This window comes from Poecilia formosa, unplaced genomic scaffold (genome assembly GCF_000485575.1).
Source record: "Poecilia formosa unplaced genomic scaffold, Poecilia_formosa-5.1.2 Scaffold190, whole genome shotgun sequence".
In the NCBI taxonomy this organism is placed as follows: Eukaryota; Metazoa; Chordata; class Actinopteri; order Cyprinodontiformes; family Poeciliidae; genus Poecilia; species Poecilia formosa.
In genome coordinates, this window is record NW_006800129.1 from 1,117,254 (window position 1) to 1,133,776 (window position 16,523).

General features: G+C 37.4%; 1 protein-coding gene across 1 annotated transcript in view; it reads left to right on the forward strand.

Annotated features, from left to right (window-relative positions):
- The window catches only part of LOC103147813 (adenylate cyclase type 6-like), a 51,312-nt gene that overhangs the window by 19,390 nt on the left and 15,399 nt on the right, over positions 1–16,523 (forward strand). The window contains exons 4-6 of the mRNA XM_016678791.1: positions 13,582–13,731; positions 15,683–15,804; positions 16,357–16,468. Coding sequence (XP_016534277.1) covers positions 13,582–13,731; positions 15,683–15,804; positions 16,357–16,468 — 384 coding nt within the window. The remainder of the gene's footprint in view (positions 1–13,581; positions 13,732–15,682; positions 15,805–16,356; positions 16,469–16,523) is intronic.

Here is a 16,523-nt window from a genome sequence, read left to right on the forward strand (position 1 = left end):
TATTTTTAATATACATTCACTTAATATTTAGAAGTAAATGTTTGTTCTTTTTAGTTGGTTTTGTTTCTTTCCTGCTCCTTTACATTCATTTGACAGCATTTGGGGAGGGTTTTTGTTGTCCCGGCTGTCCCTCAATGTGTTGTCTGTTCACCATATGTGAAACTGGGAAGCATTGTGGGAGCTCCATGTGTCTCAGAGAAAAAGAAAAGACTTCAAGAAGGTCTTTAGTTATATGCAAATTTATGTCTGATTTGCATAATAACAATTAAAAAAAACCACATTTTGGCAACTCCAGCACCAGAAAGCCTCAATAGTCACACTCTCTCCACAGAAGTCACACCCGCCCACTTGCAGGAAGAAAAGTGTGGCGTGTAGCTTTTCAGTGTTAGGACCCTCAGCTTGTCCCCAATCCATAAAAACCTGACTGAGAACGATGACCTTCAGGTTCAACTGTCTTTACATTACAAGGGGATTGATCGTGACTCAGCTGAGCATCAATTATGTAATGTATGGTAGGGTCTCGTGTTTCACTGGGATGCCTCAGAAATCTACAAGTTGGTAAACCTCTACTGCCAAAAATAAAAATAAAAAATCAGAGGTATTGTGACAGAACCTGTGTTGTAATGTTTGTACATTCTGATAGAAGAAACAAGAACATTTTCACTCCTCAAGGATGATTTATTGAGTCTATCGCGTGTTTGAAAACATGTTTTTCTAACAATATAAGTGATTGAAAATTTGAAAAGAAGGAATGAATCTTTGAAGATGTATCGCAGCCACTTCCTTTATTTTACCCTATATTTCTTGATTAAATACACAAAATAATCACAATTGACCCTATAAATTGCTTGTACATTATAGCTACTTATGGAGATTCAAAAGTAAACTACAATAACCAAATGACTGGATTTGTTTATCATTTGCTGGAACTTTTTGGAGAAAAGTTTCCAAAAGCTTAACCTGTTGCTCAGTAATATTGAGAATAATTTTTATTGTTTATGTTTAAGAAGTGTCCTTCACAATCAAGTGAAATAGCTTGGATTTGTATTTGTTTAACAGATTTATTATAACAATGTTGTAATATTTTGAATCTTATTTATTCTTTGTTGGTGTTTTTTTTTTTCTTCTTTCAAACTGATGCAAAACTAGCTCCATTTTTCACCACCAAAATCTATAAATCGGTGCTAATTCAGAACTTAGTCTTTTCTGGAGGCTGGCTAAAGGCACCAATAATCAGTTAAAATGTTAAGTATTCTCTGTCTCTTTCACTCTCCATAATTCAGAATAGCATCAGCAAAATCTCAAAGCTCCAACTTTAATAAAAAATCAGGTCAGCATCAACATAAAAAGGTTTATTGGTCTCAGTTGTTTGGTTTAATATTGCTCATTATATTGTTAGCATAGATTAATGCACTAAACAGATCTAAGCTTGCAATCCCTACTTTCATTTATCTCTAATTTCATTTTTGACTTTTTAATATCGAAATTGTGAGAACAACCAGTCGGGTTTCTAAGGTGTGTTCACAACCATCAACTGTTGTTTAAATCAAGATTACTGAATTAATCTGGTGATGTTAACTCGCAGGGATTAAGGATCAAATACTGTGATGTTGTCATCCTGATCAGTAATCCTCCACAGGAAATTAAATTAAACATAGGGAGGAGCAACATTTCACTGGAAGAGATGTTTTCACTGACGTAATGATGTGACAGATCTTTGACTGCGGGAAACTAAATTTTTGTTCCTGAAGAAACTAATTAAGAGCCAGTCTCTTTCACCAGGCCTGATTTTCTACTGAAGCCCTTTGGCGGTCTGTAACTCTGACTAAATTTGCTGTAATACTTTAAATTTCATGTGTTTTAGGATAAAAGTATGGCAGTAACTCCAGATTCTTTGAGCAAATGATCGATGTTGTCCCCTCTGACTTGCCATACAGATGTCATGGTAATGTTATGCATGGTATGTATGTGCTCTCTGTAATGTTTCTGGAAAGTATTTGCCATTAAAAAAAGTTACTGCAAGCCTCTAAATATGGTTTTAAATTTATTGCTGCCATTAAGCAACATTTACACAACGTAAGCCAGAGACCAGAGCTCTGACAGAGGTGCGTTTGATTTGTTAACCAGGGACGTTTGGGAACTTTGAGAGCTATTAATGGCTTATCTCAACTCTCTGAAAGTGAACTCTGCTCGAAAAGACTTCTGGTCATTTCCGAAAGAAATAAAATTAACTTAACTTGAACATCTGGATGTTAAACTACTGACTCCACAAACCTTCAAACGAAAACCACTTCCTGTTTGGTTTTTTTTGTTGTTGTTTTTTTCAGAATTTTTGCTGTATTTCCTTTAAAAAGTTTAGTTGGTGAATATTATGTTTTACAATTTATAGTATTCAAATGATAAATGTTCAATCAGTAAAGTAAATTTAAGGAAAATGTTAATTCATATGATATAGATTTGATAGCCTGTATACCTCAGAGGACAGAATGTTAATTTCTGTCTTCAGAAACTTGAGACTTAACTAGAAATTTCCGCTGAAAAATCAAAATTTTCCCTTGGACTTAGAAAAACTGACCTTTCTGACCGTCTCTATTCCAAATCCTGTCCTTTGGAGCCACAGTCCTGACAGTTTTATCATTTTCCTGCCCTTCTGATTTAGATGCTTAAATTCCTCCAGTGCATTTCATCAGGTTCTGCAGAAGAATGTTAAGTGTTGTCTAATCCTCCTGTGGTCTGAAGAGACAAGGTCCTGTGCTCGGCCCAGCAGGGTCGCACTGACCCTGCTGCGTTTGATTTAATGAGGTTTCGGGAACTGACGGTCTGATGGGACAACCCCCTCGCTGTCCGACTGTGACATCTGCCGCATTCTTCCTGAGTGTTGTGCTAAGTGTTTTTAAGCTAACATCAGGTGAAAGAACGAGTGTGTTTTCAGCATTTTTCATGAGCCGACCTGGCTGATATGCTCCTCGGCTTGTCGGCCATGACAGTGTAAATCTGAAGAGTTTTCACTTTGATTTTAAACATCAGTTCAGGTTCATACTGGTGTGGTTGTTCATCATTTACTCCCACAAAGTCATACAGCATCTTCATAATAATAAAAAAGACTTCTTCTTGACAAGTTATTTTAGTTTTATGTTAGAGAAATGTGTTCCTGGAAAGATTTGTGGCAGTGTTTCATTAAATGATATTCATGCAATATGAATATTTTGATATCTTAACATTAAAATCAATTGTGCTGAATTAGGACATTATCTAAAACTTGTAGATTGACGTCTCTTGATGTCTAGAGTTGAATACCACCACCATACAATGCATTAGAAGATATTATTTCTCCTATACGATAATATAAACGTCTTGTATGAGTCACTGTTCAACTGCAGCATGTTTTGACCAACAAGAGACTCTGGCTTTCTGATTCATCGTGTCTGCTGAGGCCTGGATGTTGAAGCTTTTGTTTTACTCAATCAAACACAGACACATTATGCTGTTTGTTTTTAAAAGAAACAGCAGGATCAGCACTTTTACAGTATGACTGTAGTTAAAAATGTGTTGTAGGAATAAGAGGTAAAATCAAGCAGAATGGATCTCTCTCTGTTTAAATGACACTTCTTCATGTCCGTCACAATGTTGACAGAACCTGGAGACTAAGAACAAGACAAAGACTAAGAATAGCTCCTGTCACTGAAATTTATTCCCTCTTGGAAACATCCTGGAAACTAGTTTCCTGAGAAACCTTCCTCTGCGGTTCATGACAGATTTGCTCCACAGGTGGTTCGTCTCCAAAATATTTCTTCTTTTCTGCTACTTTGATGGTGCTTTATGCACCGTGAAACACAAACGTCTGCCTGTGCGGCATCGGGGTCAGCTGACGCTCTGCTCCAGACGGACGGTGCGAAAACCGCCCGGCAGAGTCGGATGAGCAGGAAAAGAAGGAGGGGTTTGACTCTTTATCTGTGCTCTGGGTTCTGGTCATTTTAGATAAGGGCAGTGCAAGCTGTGTGTAGACATGACGCTCAGTCTGAGTACACAAACCCAGCAACTGCCTGGCACCAAGCACACACATATTCCCTGTGAGAAAGGCTGAAAGTGACACTGAGCTCATAGGGAAAAAATGAACAAATGAAAGAGTGTAGAAATAATTACACGCACTCTGAAGTGAAGATCTGGCTTGTAAAAGAGATTTTTTTTTTATCTCAAACCTGGTTTAATAAAGGTTATTATTGTATAAAGGCCAACATACAGGAGTGACTCTTAAAAGACGTTTGGAAGAATTGACTCTTCTCAAATGTTTTTCAGTGTATTTATAATCCATTTCGAAATAATAATAGTAATACTTTTATAAAGTGCTTTCAGTCTAAACAGAATACAAACCACTGTGACAAGGCTGAACATGAAAAACACTAAAATCTCCATGACAAAAACGCTTTTTAGTTTTTGACAGACAAGTTGCTGCATTTTCAGAAATCTCAGTGAGTTTATATAAGATGGATGAACTTTGAACTATAGCTGTTAAAACCATTTTAACATGAAAAAGTGTGTTTTTATGTTTTCGGTATAAAAATCATTCTTCAGATTTAACCCTCGCTGAGTTTGTTGCAGCGTTAGCTGCGCTGGTTGCAGGTTGGTGATGATCTACTGAATAGATCAATTCAATAAATACACATATTAACAAGCAAAATGGTTCAGAATTGTCCAATAAATTTATACTTTCAAAGAGCAGAAGCAGGAAAATAAAGGGATTTGTTCATTTAGCATTCTGTATTGATGAAACATAAATAGGCATCCAGGAAGTCAAAACAAAACGAACCAATCTGACTGTTTTGGTTTTAATTGGCTCCATTTCTCCTCCTCCCTCGTTCAGCCGGTCGCTCCTCACTGAACCTGAGGAGGGGATTCTGGCTCTTTGGAGGGAGACTGAGGAATGTGGGTGAGAGTTGCTAAGTGAAAGCTGGACTGGCATCTCTGATAATTCACAGCCTCTGTGGGTGTTAGTTTGAGGCCAACACCAAGCAGAACCTTTCACAAGGCAGAGAAAGAAGCTCTGGCAAACAAACGAAGCCGGAGCGACGCTTCAGTACCATCGGCGTATTAGAGTCATCGTCGTGTCGATGTCTGTCATGCCGAAGATGCCTCTGATATTTCCTGGATTCGAAATGTGTTTTTTTTTATTGAGGGTTTACTGAGTAATTTAAGGCTAATATTTGTTTAAAATTTAGAGCAGTACTTGTTTCTTCCTTCTTCCTGTTTTAGGTTTATTTATTAGCAAGCATGCAACCTGTGAATGTACTAAATTAGGCCTTAAAGATATTGTTTATTCTTCATTTCTGGGCAATGTGAAGGCGCAAATAAAGTCCTCTAAGACAGCACTTAAGGATTTCCCGTATTCTGGGCTGTGCAGGGTAAAAAAAATAAATTGGATGAAGTAAAAATAAAGGTAAATCAGACATTTAATGTAAGGTTAGAAAATAGCTTGCTTCTGTTGATTTAGAGATTTTTTATCTTCTTTTTACAAAGTTTTCTCAATCAGAACTTGGTTAAGCCAATAGCAACAAGAGAGAAAACCTGAAGGACTTTCCAGTTGTTTGAATGTCAAATACTAAAGGAAAATATCCATAAAAAAGATGTTGTTTCTGTAATGGTACAAGCTGGAAGTGCAAAGAAACAGTTTAATAACTCAGCTATTGGCAGCCATTTTGGATTTTGGGCTTAGTGAAAAAACGTCAGACTTCAGCAGAACAACCTTCTTTGTTTTCCATATTTTCATTAATTACATTTTTCCGATAAAGCACAAGAAATGGAAACGTTTCACTGCAAAAGCAAACAATCTTACAAAGTATTTTAGGTCTAGTTGTGCAAATATCTTGGTGCACTTGAAGTAAAACACAACTAACTTTTGTGAAGCCACTTTTGAGCAAGATATAGGAAGTTTTTAAGCAAATAAATCATTGATATTTATTTTAAAAACTAGTTTTGCTACAAATTGTTTAACTTTTCCCAAGGTATAAATGAAATAATCTGCCACCTTTTAAATCAGTATTAAGGCGTTGTTTACTTAAAACAATCTTGGTCAAAAGTTATTCGTAAGCTAGTTTTGTTTTACTTCAAGTTGTTTCACTATCAATAGACCTAAAATGCTTTGTGTTTTTGCAGTGTTGTCAGTCATTGATGTGTTTTCTTTCCTCAGGCAGAATAAGTAACTAAACTAAGGAACAGTTTGAAAATCCCTGAACTGTTTCCTGAACCAGGTAACAGTTTTTTTGACCTCTTTTTCTCCTTCTGACACCTGTTGGGCTGCATATGATTGAGAGGTGGCGGGATGAAAGGAGGGGACACGTGACCTTCTGCTGCACATTGCTAACACACGGTTAAGCGGTTATTGCTTTGAGATTGCATCATTTTAGATGAAAATTGAGATGAAACTGGGTCAAGATTACCAACAGTCATTCACATCCTGCTTTCGGGCAGCAGACTTAAAAGCACTTTAAAGTTATTGGGTTTTCAGGGAAATACCTGCCATTAGTATCAGGTTGGAAATCTAACGTATTTGTTAAACACTGCGACATAAAACTCAGAAAACAGAACCACTAAGGCAGAAACCACTCGATAGCTGTGATGGTAGCATCAGTCATGGAAAGTAGCGGTGGGTTTGTCATTCCTTCCGTGACTGTGACCCGTTCGTGATGTGAAAATATTGATTATAGCTGCAGTAAATAATGGGATTCTGATGCAGCACATTAGGGTTCTTTGTCTCCTTAGAAAGAGCTGAACATTTAATTTGGCCCAGCTCTCCCACTCACTCCCCTGGTCTGAAAAGGGGCCGATGGCCTTAAAAGTCCATGTTTATAGACTCACTGTCAGGATTGTGAACTGGCTGATGAAATATATGAGCGCTGTGTTAAATTAATCACAAATGGGGGAGAAAAATTATAAATATATTACTGGAATATTCCATTAGCTCTTTGTCATTTTCACCTGCTTGCACTGCTCTGATATTTTCGCTTCACCAGCACAGATTTAGGAGTAGAAGGCGATGAAAGCTTCAAGTTACTGAAAAGAAAAGAAAGGAAAACATGTACAATTCACAAATGAAGTAAGTATTTTTTCTAATTCTGAGTTTGAGTTGTATTTTCATCATGTTGGATGTTTTGCTGTGGGAACTGGAAAAGTAGGAGCTAATATTTGAATTCACAAGGGTACTGGTCTCCAGAGTGGCTCTTGTTATGTCTTGCTATGAAGTTGGAGTTAAAATTCATAGCTTCATTCATTCATGTATCATTTTATCACCGATCAAAGTCAAAACTACAGTGATCACCTTAATAATACTGTGGAAAATTAGACTCAAAAGCTTTATTTTTGTCCATAATTGCCATAATTGATCAAACTGGCGATCCGTTTCTGACGTTAAGCTAATCCAAAGCGCACTACCGGGTTCACCACCATTTTAGAGTGGCCTAGTCAAAGTTCAAAATAAAATGTGAGAGATCTTAAACAAGCTGCTAATGCTCAAATACCCATAAAAGATGTCACCTGATCACAAAGGATTATGTTTGTTTGAATAACTTTTCTTTCAGTGAATAAATGGTAGAATTTAAAAACTGGATTTTATTTTTACTCATGTTGCCTTTGATAGTAAAACCTGCTGGGTGATCTGAAATACATGTGACAAACACAAAAAGGAGGAAAATAATGTATTCTCCTCACTATAAGTTGCATCAGTCAAAAAAAATGTCATAAAGGGGAAAAAAACATATATAAATTACCGGATCAGCCAAATTATGTAAAGATTGTGAATTATAATCTGGAAAATACAGTACATTTGCATGGCTGAAAGAACATGAAAGAACTTCAAGTTTAAGAAGCTTCTTAAACTTCTTCAAGTTTAAGAAGCCAAAACTTGTAGTAGAAACATTCAAATGCTATTTGGCAGGTAGGAGAGTTAAAAAAAAAACAAACAAACAAAAAAAACTTTTATTAATGTAAACTGGGATTAGAAACAATCCAAGATAAAGTCCTGGAAAAAGTGAGACGTGAGGTGTGTAATCACAAACAACAAGCATATTCAGGAAAAAAAAAAAACATTTCCAAAATAAAACAGCTGTAAATGTTTAGGAGAAATAAATATATTCAGATTATTCTAAGAAAAGTGACAGGAAAAAAACACATGAGAAATAACACACACACACACACACACACACTGTGTTTGTTGGTTTGGTTGTGCCGTGAAACATCTTTACGGTTCTGACTATGAAAAGAGCTGATTATCAATTCTGCAATGCATCCATACGGCCATGCAGATCGCTTATTGATTACGCCGGCATATCCTCTCTAAGCTGGCAGAGGCTTTTTGTGGCAAAATGCACTTTAATCTATGCTGCAGAGTAGCCAGTATTGCTGCTGCTTCTCCTGTCCAGTGGAGTCCACAGCGTCTCTTACATAAGGCCATTTTGATATCCAGGGATTAGGGCCTCTCCACAGACCAGCCGGTTGGCCGCTTCCTCCCGGTTCAAACCTCGGCAAAACGACAACTGCTTTCATTACAGGAAAGAAAATATATTAAAAAATTGATACACGATTTGTTCTAATTCTCACAAAGTGATCTTGATGTGAATAGCATAGAGCACAGAGGAGGGGTTTTAATGGTGGACAGGAGTCAAGATTAATGAGTGTGTTGTTGAAGTGAGCAGGTGTGCTCTGTGCAGGTAGCAGGTAAACGCCACTGAAGAGGTGGAGTGCTGCTGCATAAACACAGGACATGACTGTGTGCTCTGTAAACCCACTCGTCCATGCCCTCTTAAGAAAAGCAAGCAATTACTTTGAGGCTCGTGCGCAGGGTGTGACTCCAACGTCGTGGGAACCTCTGCTGATGTATGCTTACTGTCGCTGCAGACATTTGCATATGGAAATAATAACAAACCCTTTCTGCACGCGGAGGCCTCCGCTTGACCGTCCTCGCGTTCCCACGTCCACCTGGAAGCAGGCGCGGCGCTGCAGGTTTCACTTTAGCGCCGCGGCTGGTTTTGCTTGAACAGTAAGGGTAAAGTAAACAGTGCTGAGCGCTCTGAGCCATCTGCCTAATGTCGCTGTGGCCCATATCTGCTCCCCTCACCCCTCTCACTAACACTCTTCCTACCCCTGTCATCCTTACATTGTGTTTTTCCTTCCTCTACCCGCTTCTCTTAGTACGTCTTATTTCCTTTTCCTACCTCTGACAGCTGTCGTTCTTCAGTTTTATCTGACTTGTCCATTATGCTGCAGATCTTTTATTTTATAATCCACTTTTTGTTGACTTTCTTTGTAAACTTGTTAATGCATTACCCACCTGTTTCTATTTTTGTTTCTGTTCCACACTTACTCTATTCTCAGAAGTTTCTAGGAACCTCAGCGGAATAAACCCAAACTGTTTACATCCAGGCTCCTTTAAGCATTTGTTGTTTGATTCGATATCTTTATCTCTTTTGCTTTTACCTTTGTTCTTAATGTCTGTGGAAGAGAATAAAACAGAGCAGCAGAATATTCACATCTTAAAGATTTCCAAAGTGAATTTAATAACCTGAAGCAAATATAACTTTACAATCCATATTTAGTCATTCCTTTAAAATTAAAAAGAGTAATATGATCTAATTGGTTGTGTGAAAAAACGTTCAGAAACAGATGACACATGTTTTATTCCACAACAGATAATGATTTCTTTATTTGATGTGACCTGGTTGAGTTACCTTTTCTCATGTTTATGCAAAGTTTAGTTATAAAGCTGAACACTGAGGTTTTATGAATAGGATTTTGCATAAATGCTGTATTTGTAAAGTGCTTTGCAAGAGTGTTTGCATAATTTAAACGTTTTCATATTTTGTCACATTACAACCAAAAACCTTGATGTATTTTATTTGGCTCTTTGGACCATCCACTGTTGTTGTTAATGACTCCTAATATGTTGTAAAATGTTAATGTTAACACTATACATGCCAAAGAATCTACTAGTGTTTTTGAAAATGGATCTTGTAATAATTGCAGGTTTTTGCAGTTTTATAGTTTTTAAAAGTATTAATAATATCTTCTAGATCAATTTATTTTAACCACTTGTGATTTTTAAACATAATTTTCCATAAATATTAACATTTAGTACAAGAGGGAAATGTATGCAACTCTTTTTGCAAAAATATTAATTTTTTTCTGTATTTTAGAGCTAAAAAATATATAAATAAAATAGTGTCTCTTTATAAAAGATGATGAAATTATTTATTTATTTTAGTAGCTATTTATTGAATTGATAAGTTGGAACTAAAATGAGTTAAATCCAGCGTTTTGAACTGCTGAACAGTGGTATTTTTCTCAGCCTTTCTTAATTCCTCTGGCCTGGATGACTGGATGTTGATGGAACAGGCTGTGCTGCAGGTCAAAACAAGAGCTAGAAACGTTTCTGATCAGCTGTGCCTTTTGTGATGTCATCAGAGACATACAAGGGAGTGTAGATTTTATGTTTATCAAATAACATTTCACAGCAAACATAACAAAACAAACAGAAAAGTCTGACCATGACGTTCTCAAGCCATTTCTAGAGATACGGAAAGTCTTAATAGTAACTTTAAAGTTTAAGTTTTAGCTTTATGGGGTAATAACGTAAACGTAAACTGTCTTTGTAGTGTCAGCTAGCTGTTTTATCTGTACATCATTGTGTTTATATGTTGCGTCTTACCTTTTACGGCTCCAGTTGTCTCCACTATGAAGTATCTCTACCTTTGTGTATTCCCCTTTTCGACCAGTAGATGGCACTGTGACACATTTAGCTTACAGGAGCTGCTAGAAGAAGCAGAAGCACAAAGTCCAAAGGAGTGTCAAACATTAGAGGACCTCGTGGTTGTAAGCCTCGTCTTTGCTCCTGTTGGAGTTTAATTCGGGTCATATTCCTCTTCCGGAGTCTCTGCGTGTCCACATGCGGCCTCCGCAGTGACGAGCGTCACGTACAGCGTGGAAACAAGAGCTCATCTTTTCAAGGAAGTGGCCCAATGTGGGGTCGGCAGCTGTTCCCACGATGCAGACTGAAAGTTTTTATTATGCGCTGGAGGTTATCACATTGTCTCATAAAAAAAAAAAAAATGCAGGCGCTTCTGGACAGACCGCAGCATGGAAAACAGGCCCAGTTTCACCGAGAGATTTAGACATTAACAAAAAAAAGATGCAAGAAAAGGATGTTGTAAATATTCCCTCATGTGATCTGAGAAAATTTAAAGGTATATCTAGCATAGTAGTTTATATTCCGTGTGTTTGAATTAAAAAAAATTACTAAAATATTTTGTATGTGAAAGATTTTACAGTTATAGAATGCTATTATTACAAAACAATTATCAAACTGTAATGTAATTTGTTCAGATTAAATGTAATTGAACAGTAAATTAGTAGAAGGAAAAATATTTGTTAACTCTGTCAGTAACCCCTGAATAAAACTGTTTAGTCGCCTTCAAAAGTTATGAAATCTATTAAGGGGAGAAAAGTCTTTATGACTACAATCCAGGCACGGAATAAAGCAAACGTAAGAGAAGAAAATTCCAAATTGAGATATTTACTCTATGTGGAAACATCTACAAAAGGATCAAAACTAACAATCTGTATCACTCTGAACATAGAAATACATGGTGGAGAGTGAATCATGCTGTGGGAATTTTGTTCTTCAGGTGGGACAGGGAAGCTTAATTAGAAGATGGATGGAGCTAACTAAATGGAAACCTGGGAGAAAAGTAGTTAGATGCTGCAGAAACATGAGAAAAGAGTTTGAGGAGAACATCTGGTCCAATGTTGTCAAACTAATATTTGTTTTGGGCCAAATCAAGATCATGAATGCTCTTAAAGGGCCGGTTCTGCCAGAATGTGTTACTAAAAAATTCTGTTCACAAATTATCAATGAAATCTTGAAATTAAATAACATTGTTGAACATCTTCTCAGTCCCTGCAGGATTTCGTGATATTTCTTGTGAATTTCGGCAATAAAAATTAAAGTGTTTTTGGTGCCAAAACACTTAAATATTTGTGTTTATTTATAATGTTAATGCAACTTTTTATTACTTACTGTGTAGATCATGGACTACAAACTGACATCAGTTAATGCTGAGGCTGCTGTTCAGTACAATTAAGAACGTCTTTGACAATTGTTGACTCCCAATTATGTAATAGTGCAAAAAAGTGTGAGGATTTGTTGAATTTCCACGATAATTATCAAGAAACTGGAGGGACTGATTTATACAGTTTGGCAACAAACAGATAAAAACTGCAGTGATTTGATTGAAAACAATATTTAAACAAAATTAGTGTTTAGTCAAGAATAGAGGGGCATATAAAAAAATATGGTGGTCTGGATTTGGCCCACGGGCCTCTCAAGTTTGACACAAGTGATCTAATCTAAACACACAGTGAAAGTTGGAAGGGAATAATCTGTATTTTATGAGTCTGATCTGAATGTCCATATAATCCTCTAAAGTGTTCTGGCTTAGATGTTAAAGCAATTGAGAAAGCAAACTTAGATTTTTTTACGGCTGAATTTGTACTGTATTAATCTTCTGCATTACTCATTTGCATGTGTGCACAGAAATCCGGATAACCTGGTTCAGACACCGTTTGCATGCAGACTTCCAGGGATTGTATTTCAGTGAAACCTTCCTGGCTAAATAAAGAACTGAATTATGAAATGGGGAAGCAAATTAATCAAATGCTGTCTGTTTTTTTAATTTATTTATTCTTGATGAAAGCCGATCAGACAAAAACAATCTGCCGTAAATGTGCATACCTTTCAATAAAAAAAACATCCTTACGTGAGCACAAACATTGTTTTTGGCAACAAAGAAGTGTGAAATTTAGCTTTCAAGCTGATACAAGGAGTGTGAGAACTGGCACTTATGACTGTATTTGGCATCTCACTGAAAAAAAAACAAACATATTTGACACCTCTTTTAAGTATTTTAATCTTCTCAACCTCCCACCAGTTTTACTGTTGTGTATTTTTGCAATTTTAGTCCTGAACTGCAATCAACTTTGATGTAATTTAATGTTTAATAGGCACAGCAAATGGGGAAATGTAAATACTTTTTCAAGTGATATATTTGGTTAATAAGAAGGATAAATGTCATGATGATCAGACAAACTAAAGGGCACCATAATTAGTTAGCCCATTTTAACAGTTATTGCAGGCTGCACAGGCTGACAGATGTGTCTGATTACATTTGATCAAATCATAATCGGATCTTACAGGATGTGACTGCTGACTTCCTGCGCAGACTGAAGACAGCTTTAAAGCATCTCTCTTTGCATGGTTTGGTTCTGCAGAGCTAATAATCCAAAAACAGTTGGACAGTTTTAGGGAGAAAGACGAAACAAATACAGGAAATGTATCATCTATTGAATAACGTGAAACCTGTTAATAATAAAATCTCAAAAGCAGAGCGTATCAAACCTCATGAGATCATGTTCTAGTATAAAATAAGAATCAGTAAAATCCTATCTCCACTGCTAATTTAAAGCTTCTTTAAAAGGCTATAAACTATATGTTCCTGGAAACAATAAATAACTCGTAAATAAATGTTCTGCTCTCTCCAGGTGAGTGCCAATGTCCTTATCTTCCTGTGCACCAACATCATCGGCATCTGCACCCACTACCCGGCTGAGGTTTCCCAGAGACAAGCGTTTCAGGAGACCAGAGGCTACATCCAGGCCAGGCTCCACCTGCAGAGGGAGAATCAGCAACAGGTACGACTCCATGGAGACGCAGTCTTTCTCAGCACATTTTCAGTTCGAACTGAGTAAGATTTCAAATTCAGATCAAAATAGCAAATGTGACAACGAGGAACAAGTCTCCCTTTTATTTTGAGATATTTACAGATTCCTAAAGTGTGCAGTCTAAGCTTTTTAATTATGTCAAATGCATGAAAATAAGGAAAAACAGCCCTCAAAGTTTCAGACGAATTGTCTCCAAACCCAATCAGCTGTCTGAAGGTGTTAAAGGTGACCTATTATGCTTCCTTGAACAATTTTGGACAGAGCTATGGGCGAAACAGAACATGTTCATTACGTGTTTTTGCTCAAAATCCATCCATCCATTTTCTGAACACCCTTGTCCCTCAGTGGGGTCGGGAGGGGTGCCTATCTCCAGCTAACGTTCCGGGCGAGAGGCAGGGTACATCCTGGACAGGTTGCCAGTCTGTCGCAGGGCAACACAGAGACACACAACCATGCGCACACACACACACACCTAGGGGCAATTTTAGACAGACCAATTAACCTAACAGTCATGTTTTTTGGACTGTGGGAGGAAACCGGAGTACCCGGAGAAAACCCACACATGCACAGGGAGAACATGCAAACTCCATGCAGAAAGACCGGGGCCGGGAATCGAACCCAGAACCTTCTTGCTGCACGGCAACAGCTCTACCAACTGCGCCACTGTGCAGCCCTTGCTCAAAATCATTCTTAGATAATGAGATTTTCTTTTTTCTATAAATCCAAATAATTTGCTGCTGGTCACGCCTCTACCTCAATGTTTACACTCACAAAATGGCTGAAAGTAGATTATACAACATAAATCTTTGAAAAGCAGACGTTGAGCCTCCTGCACAACCAACAAGGAAGGAGCAAATTGGTTCTGGATGGTAAATCAACAACAAAACATGTCGTTTCCAGCAGCCATTGTACAGATCATACAGCGGTGAAACCAGTTGACCAAACCTGCTGGGACTCCACTTGGGTTGCTAGGTAACGGCGTAGTGCCTGACGATTGTGACTTAACAATCAGGAGGTTTTTGAAATGGGTCATTTTTCAGAAACCAAAAAACATTAATGTACTGCCAAAAAACTTCTGGGTGATTTTGCAAGCACTTGGAATGCTTTTAGATGCATTTGAGACCTGAAAGGAAGCACAAAAACTTGAAAAATGTCTTTTGCATAATAGGTTTCCTTGAACAAAGGCTGTTTTTTTTTATTTACTTTTTAATAAACCAATCGCCAGCATTGAACTAACAACGGGACTTATGACTCTTTGAAGAGAACCAAATCTTTCAGAAGCCATTCACTTTTAGGAGCTGTTCAAAATATCCATTTTTGAAAATGTAAATTTTTCTTAGAAGAACCCATTTTTAATCTAATTTAGTTTTTATGAGAGACATTCACAAAAAAGTAGAACTATATGTTTTAAGTAAAATTCAAACTCTGACCCAAATACAAGTCTCTGGAAAAAAAACTACAAGCTACAAAAATAAAGTTCTTCTAAGTTCAAATATGAACAAAGCTGCCAGTTTATAAAAAACTTTGCAAAGTTTGTTGTTTTATTTTGTTCATGAAAAATAAAAATGGAGCAACAAAGCATATCTTTTTGTTCTAAAATTTCATGTTACAGTTAACTCCTGAACGTGTAAGCCAACGCTAAATAACAACTTCTTACATTTTATCCTAAATCTGAATACATTTATATACATTAACATTGTGTGATCCTTTCTGTAAGTTGCAGTAAATTTTACCTACAAAGAGACAAATTAAATTCTTTAACTTCTAACGGATCTTAGTGATAGATTAAAGTCACTTTTTAATCTGAAGACAGTCAGAAGCGTGCCTTAACATTCTGTGTTCAGACAGTGATGTTGTGAATGACACAATCTGCATTTTCTATATTTTTGTGTGTGTGTGCGTGTGTGTGTGTGTTTTCCAGGAACGTCTGTTGCTTTCAGTGTTGCCAAGGCACGTTGCCATGGAGATGAAGGCTGACATCAATGCCAAGAAGGAAAACATGATGTTTCATAAGATCTACATCCAGAAACACGACAATGTCAGGTGGGCAAGCCGGGTTTATTTTTTCCTGAGAAGTATTCATTTACACTAGCTTGGCAGGAGCTGTTTCTGACTGGCGCGGTGAAAAATAAAAATCGCTGTAAGATTTGTTTGCTTGTTTCAAAAAATATAAATAAATAAATAAATAAATAAATAAATAAATTCTCCAAATTTTCACCGAGGCTGTCGCTCGTCGACGCGCACAGACTCACACACACACATGTGCGGCGCGCTCGGAGGGTAGAGTGGTTTGGCAGAGTGGAGGCTAATTAACACTAGAGAGGGAATACTTAATCACCCGCAGCCAAGATAAGATAATCCCCAAAGATGGAGAGCTTCGGCACACATTCAATTACAGCCCTGAGCACACACAGTCCACGCTCACACACACACTACAGCCACGCAGAAGTCCTTGAGCCCACTTTAAGGTCAGACCTCATGCCAAAGCCAGCGGCCCTGCAGATAACAAACTACAACTGCAAGCTAAAAGTTGTTGTGTCGCTTCATAAAAATGCTTTTTTAACTCTGCTTCTCTTTGTCTTTCCTCTGCTTCAGTATTCTGTTTGCAGATATTGAGGGTTTCACCAGCCTGGCGTCCCAGTGCACAGCCCAGGAGCTGGTCATGACGCTCAATGAGCTCTTTGCCCGATTCGACAAGCTGGCGTCGGTAAGGACGTTCAGCCGCTAGCTGCTTTGTTTGTTAAAGGGGCTCAGTCTTTTTG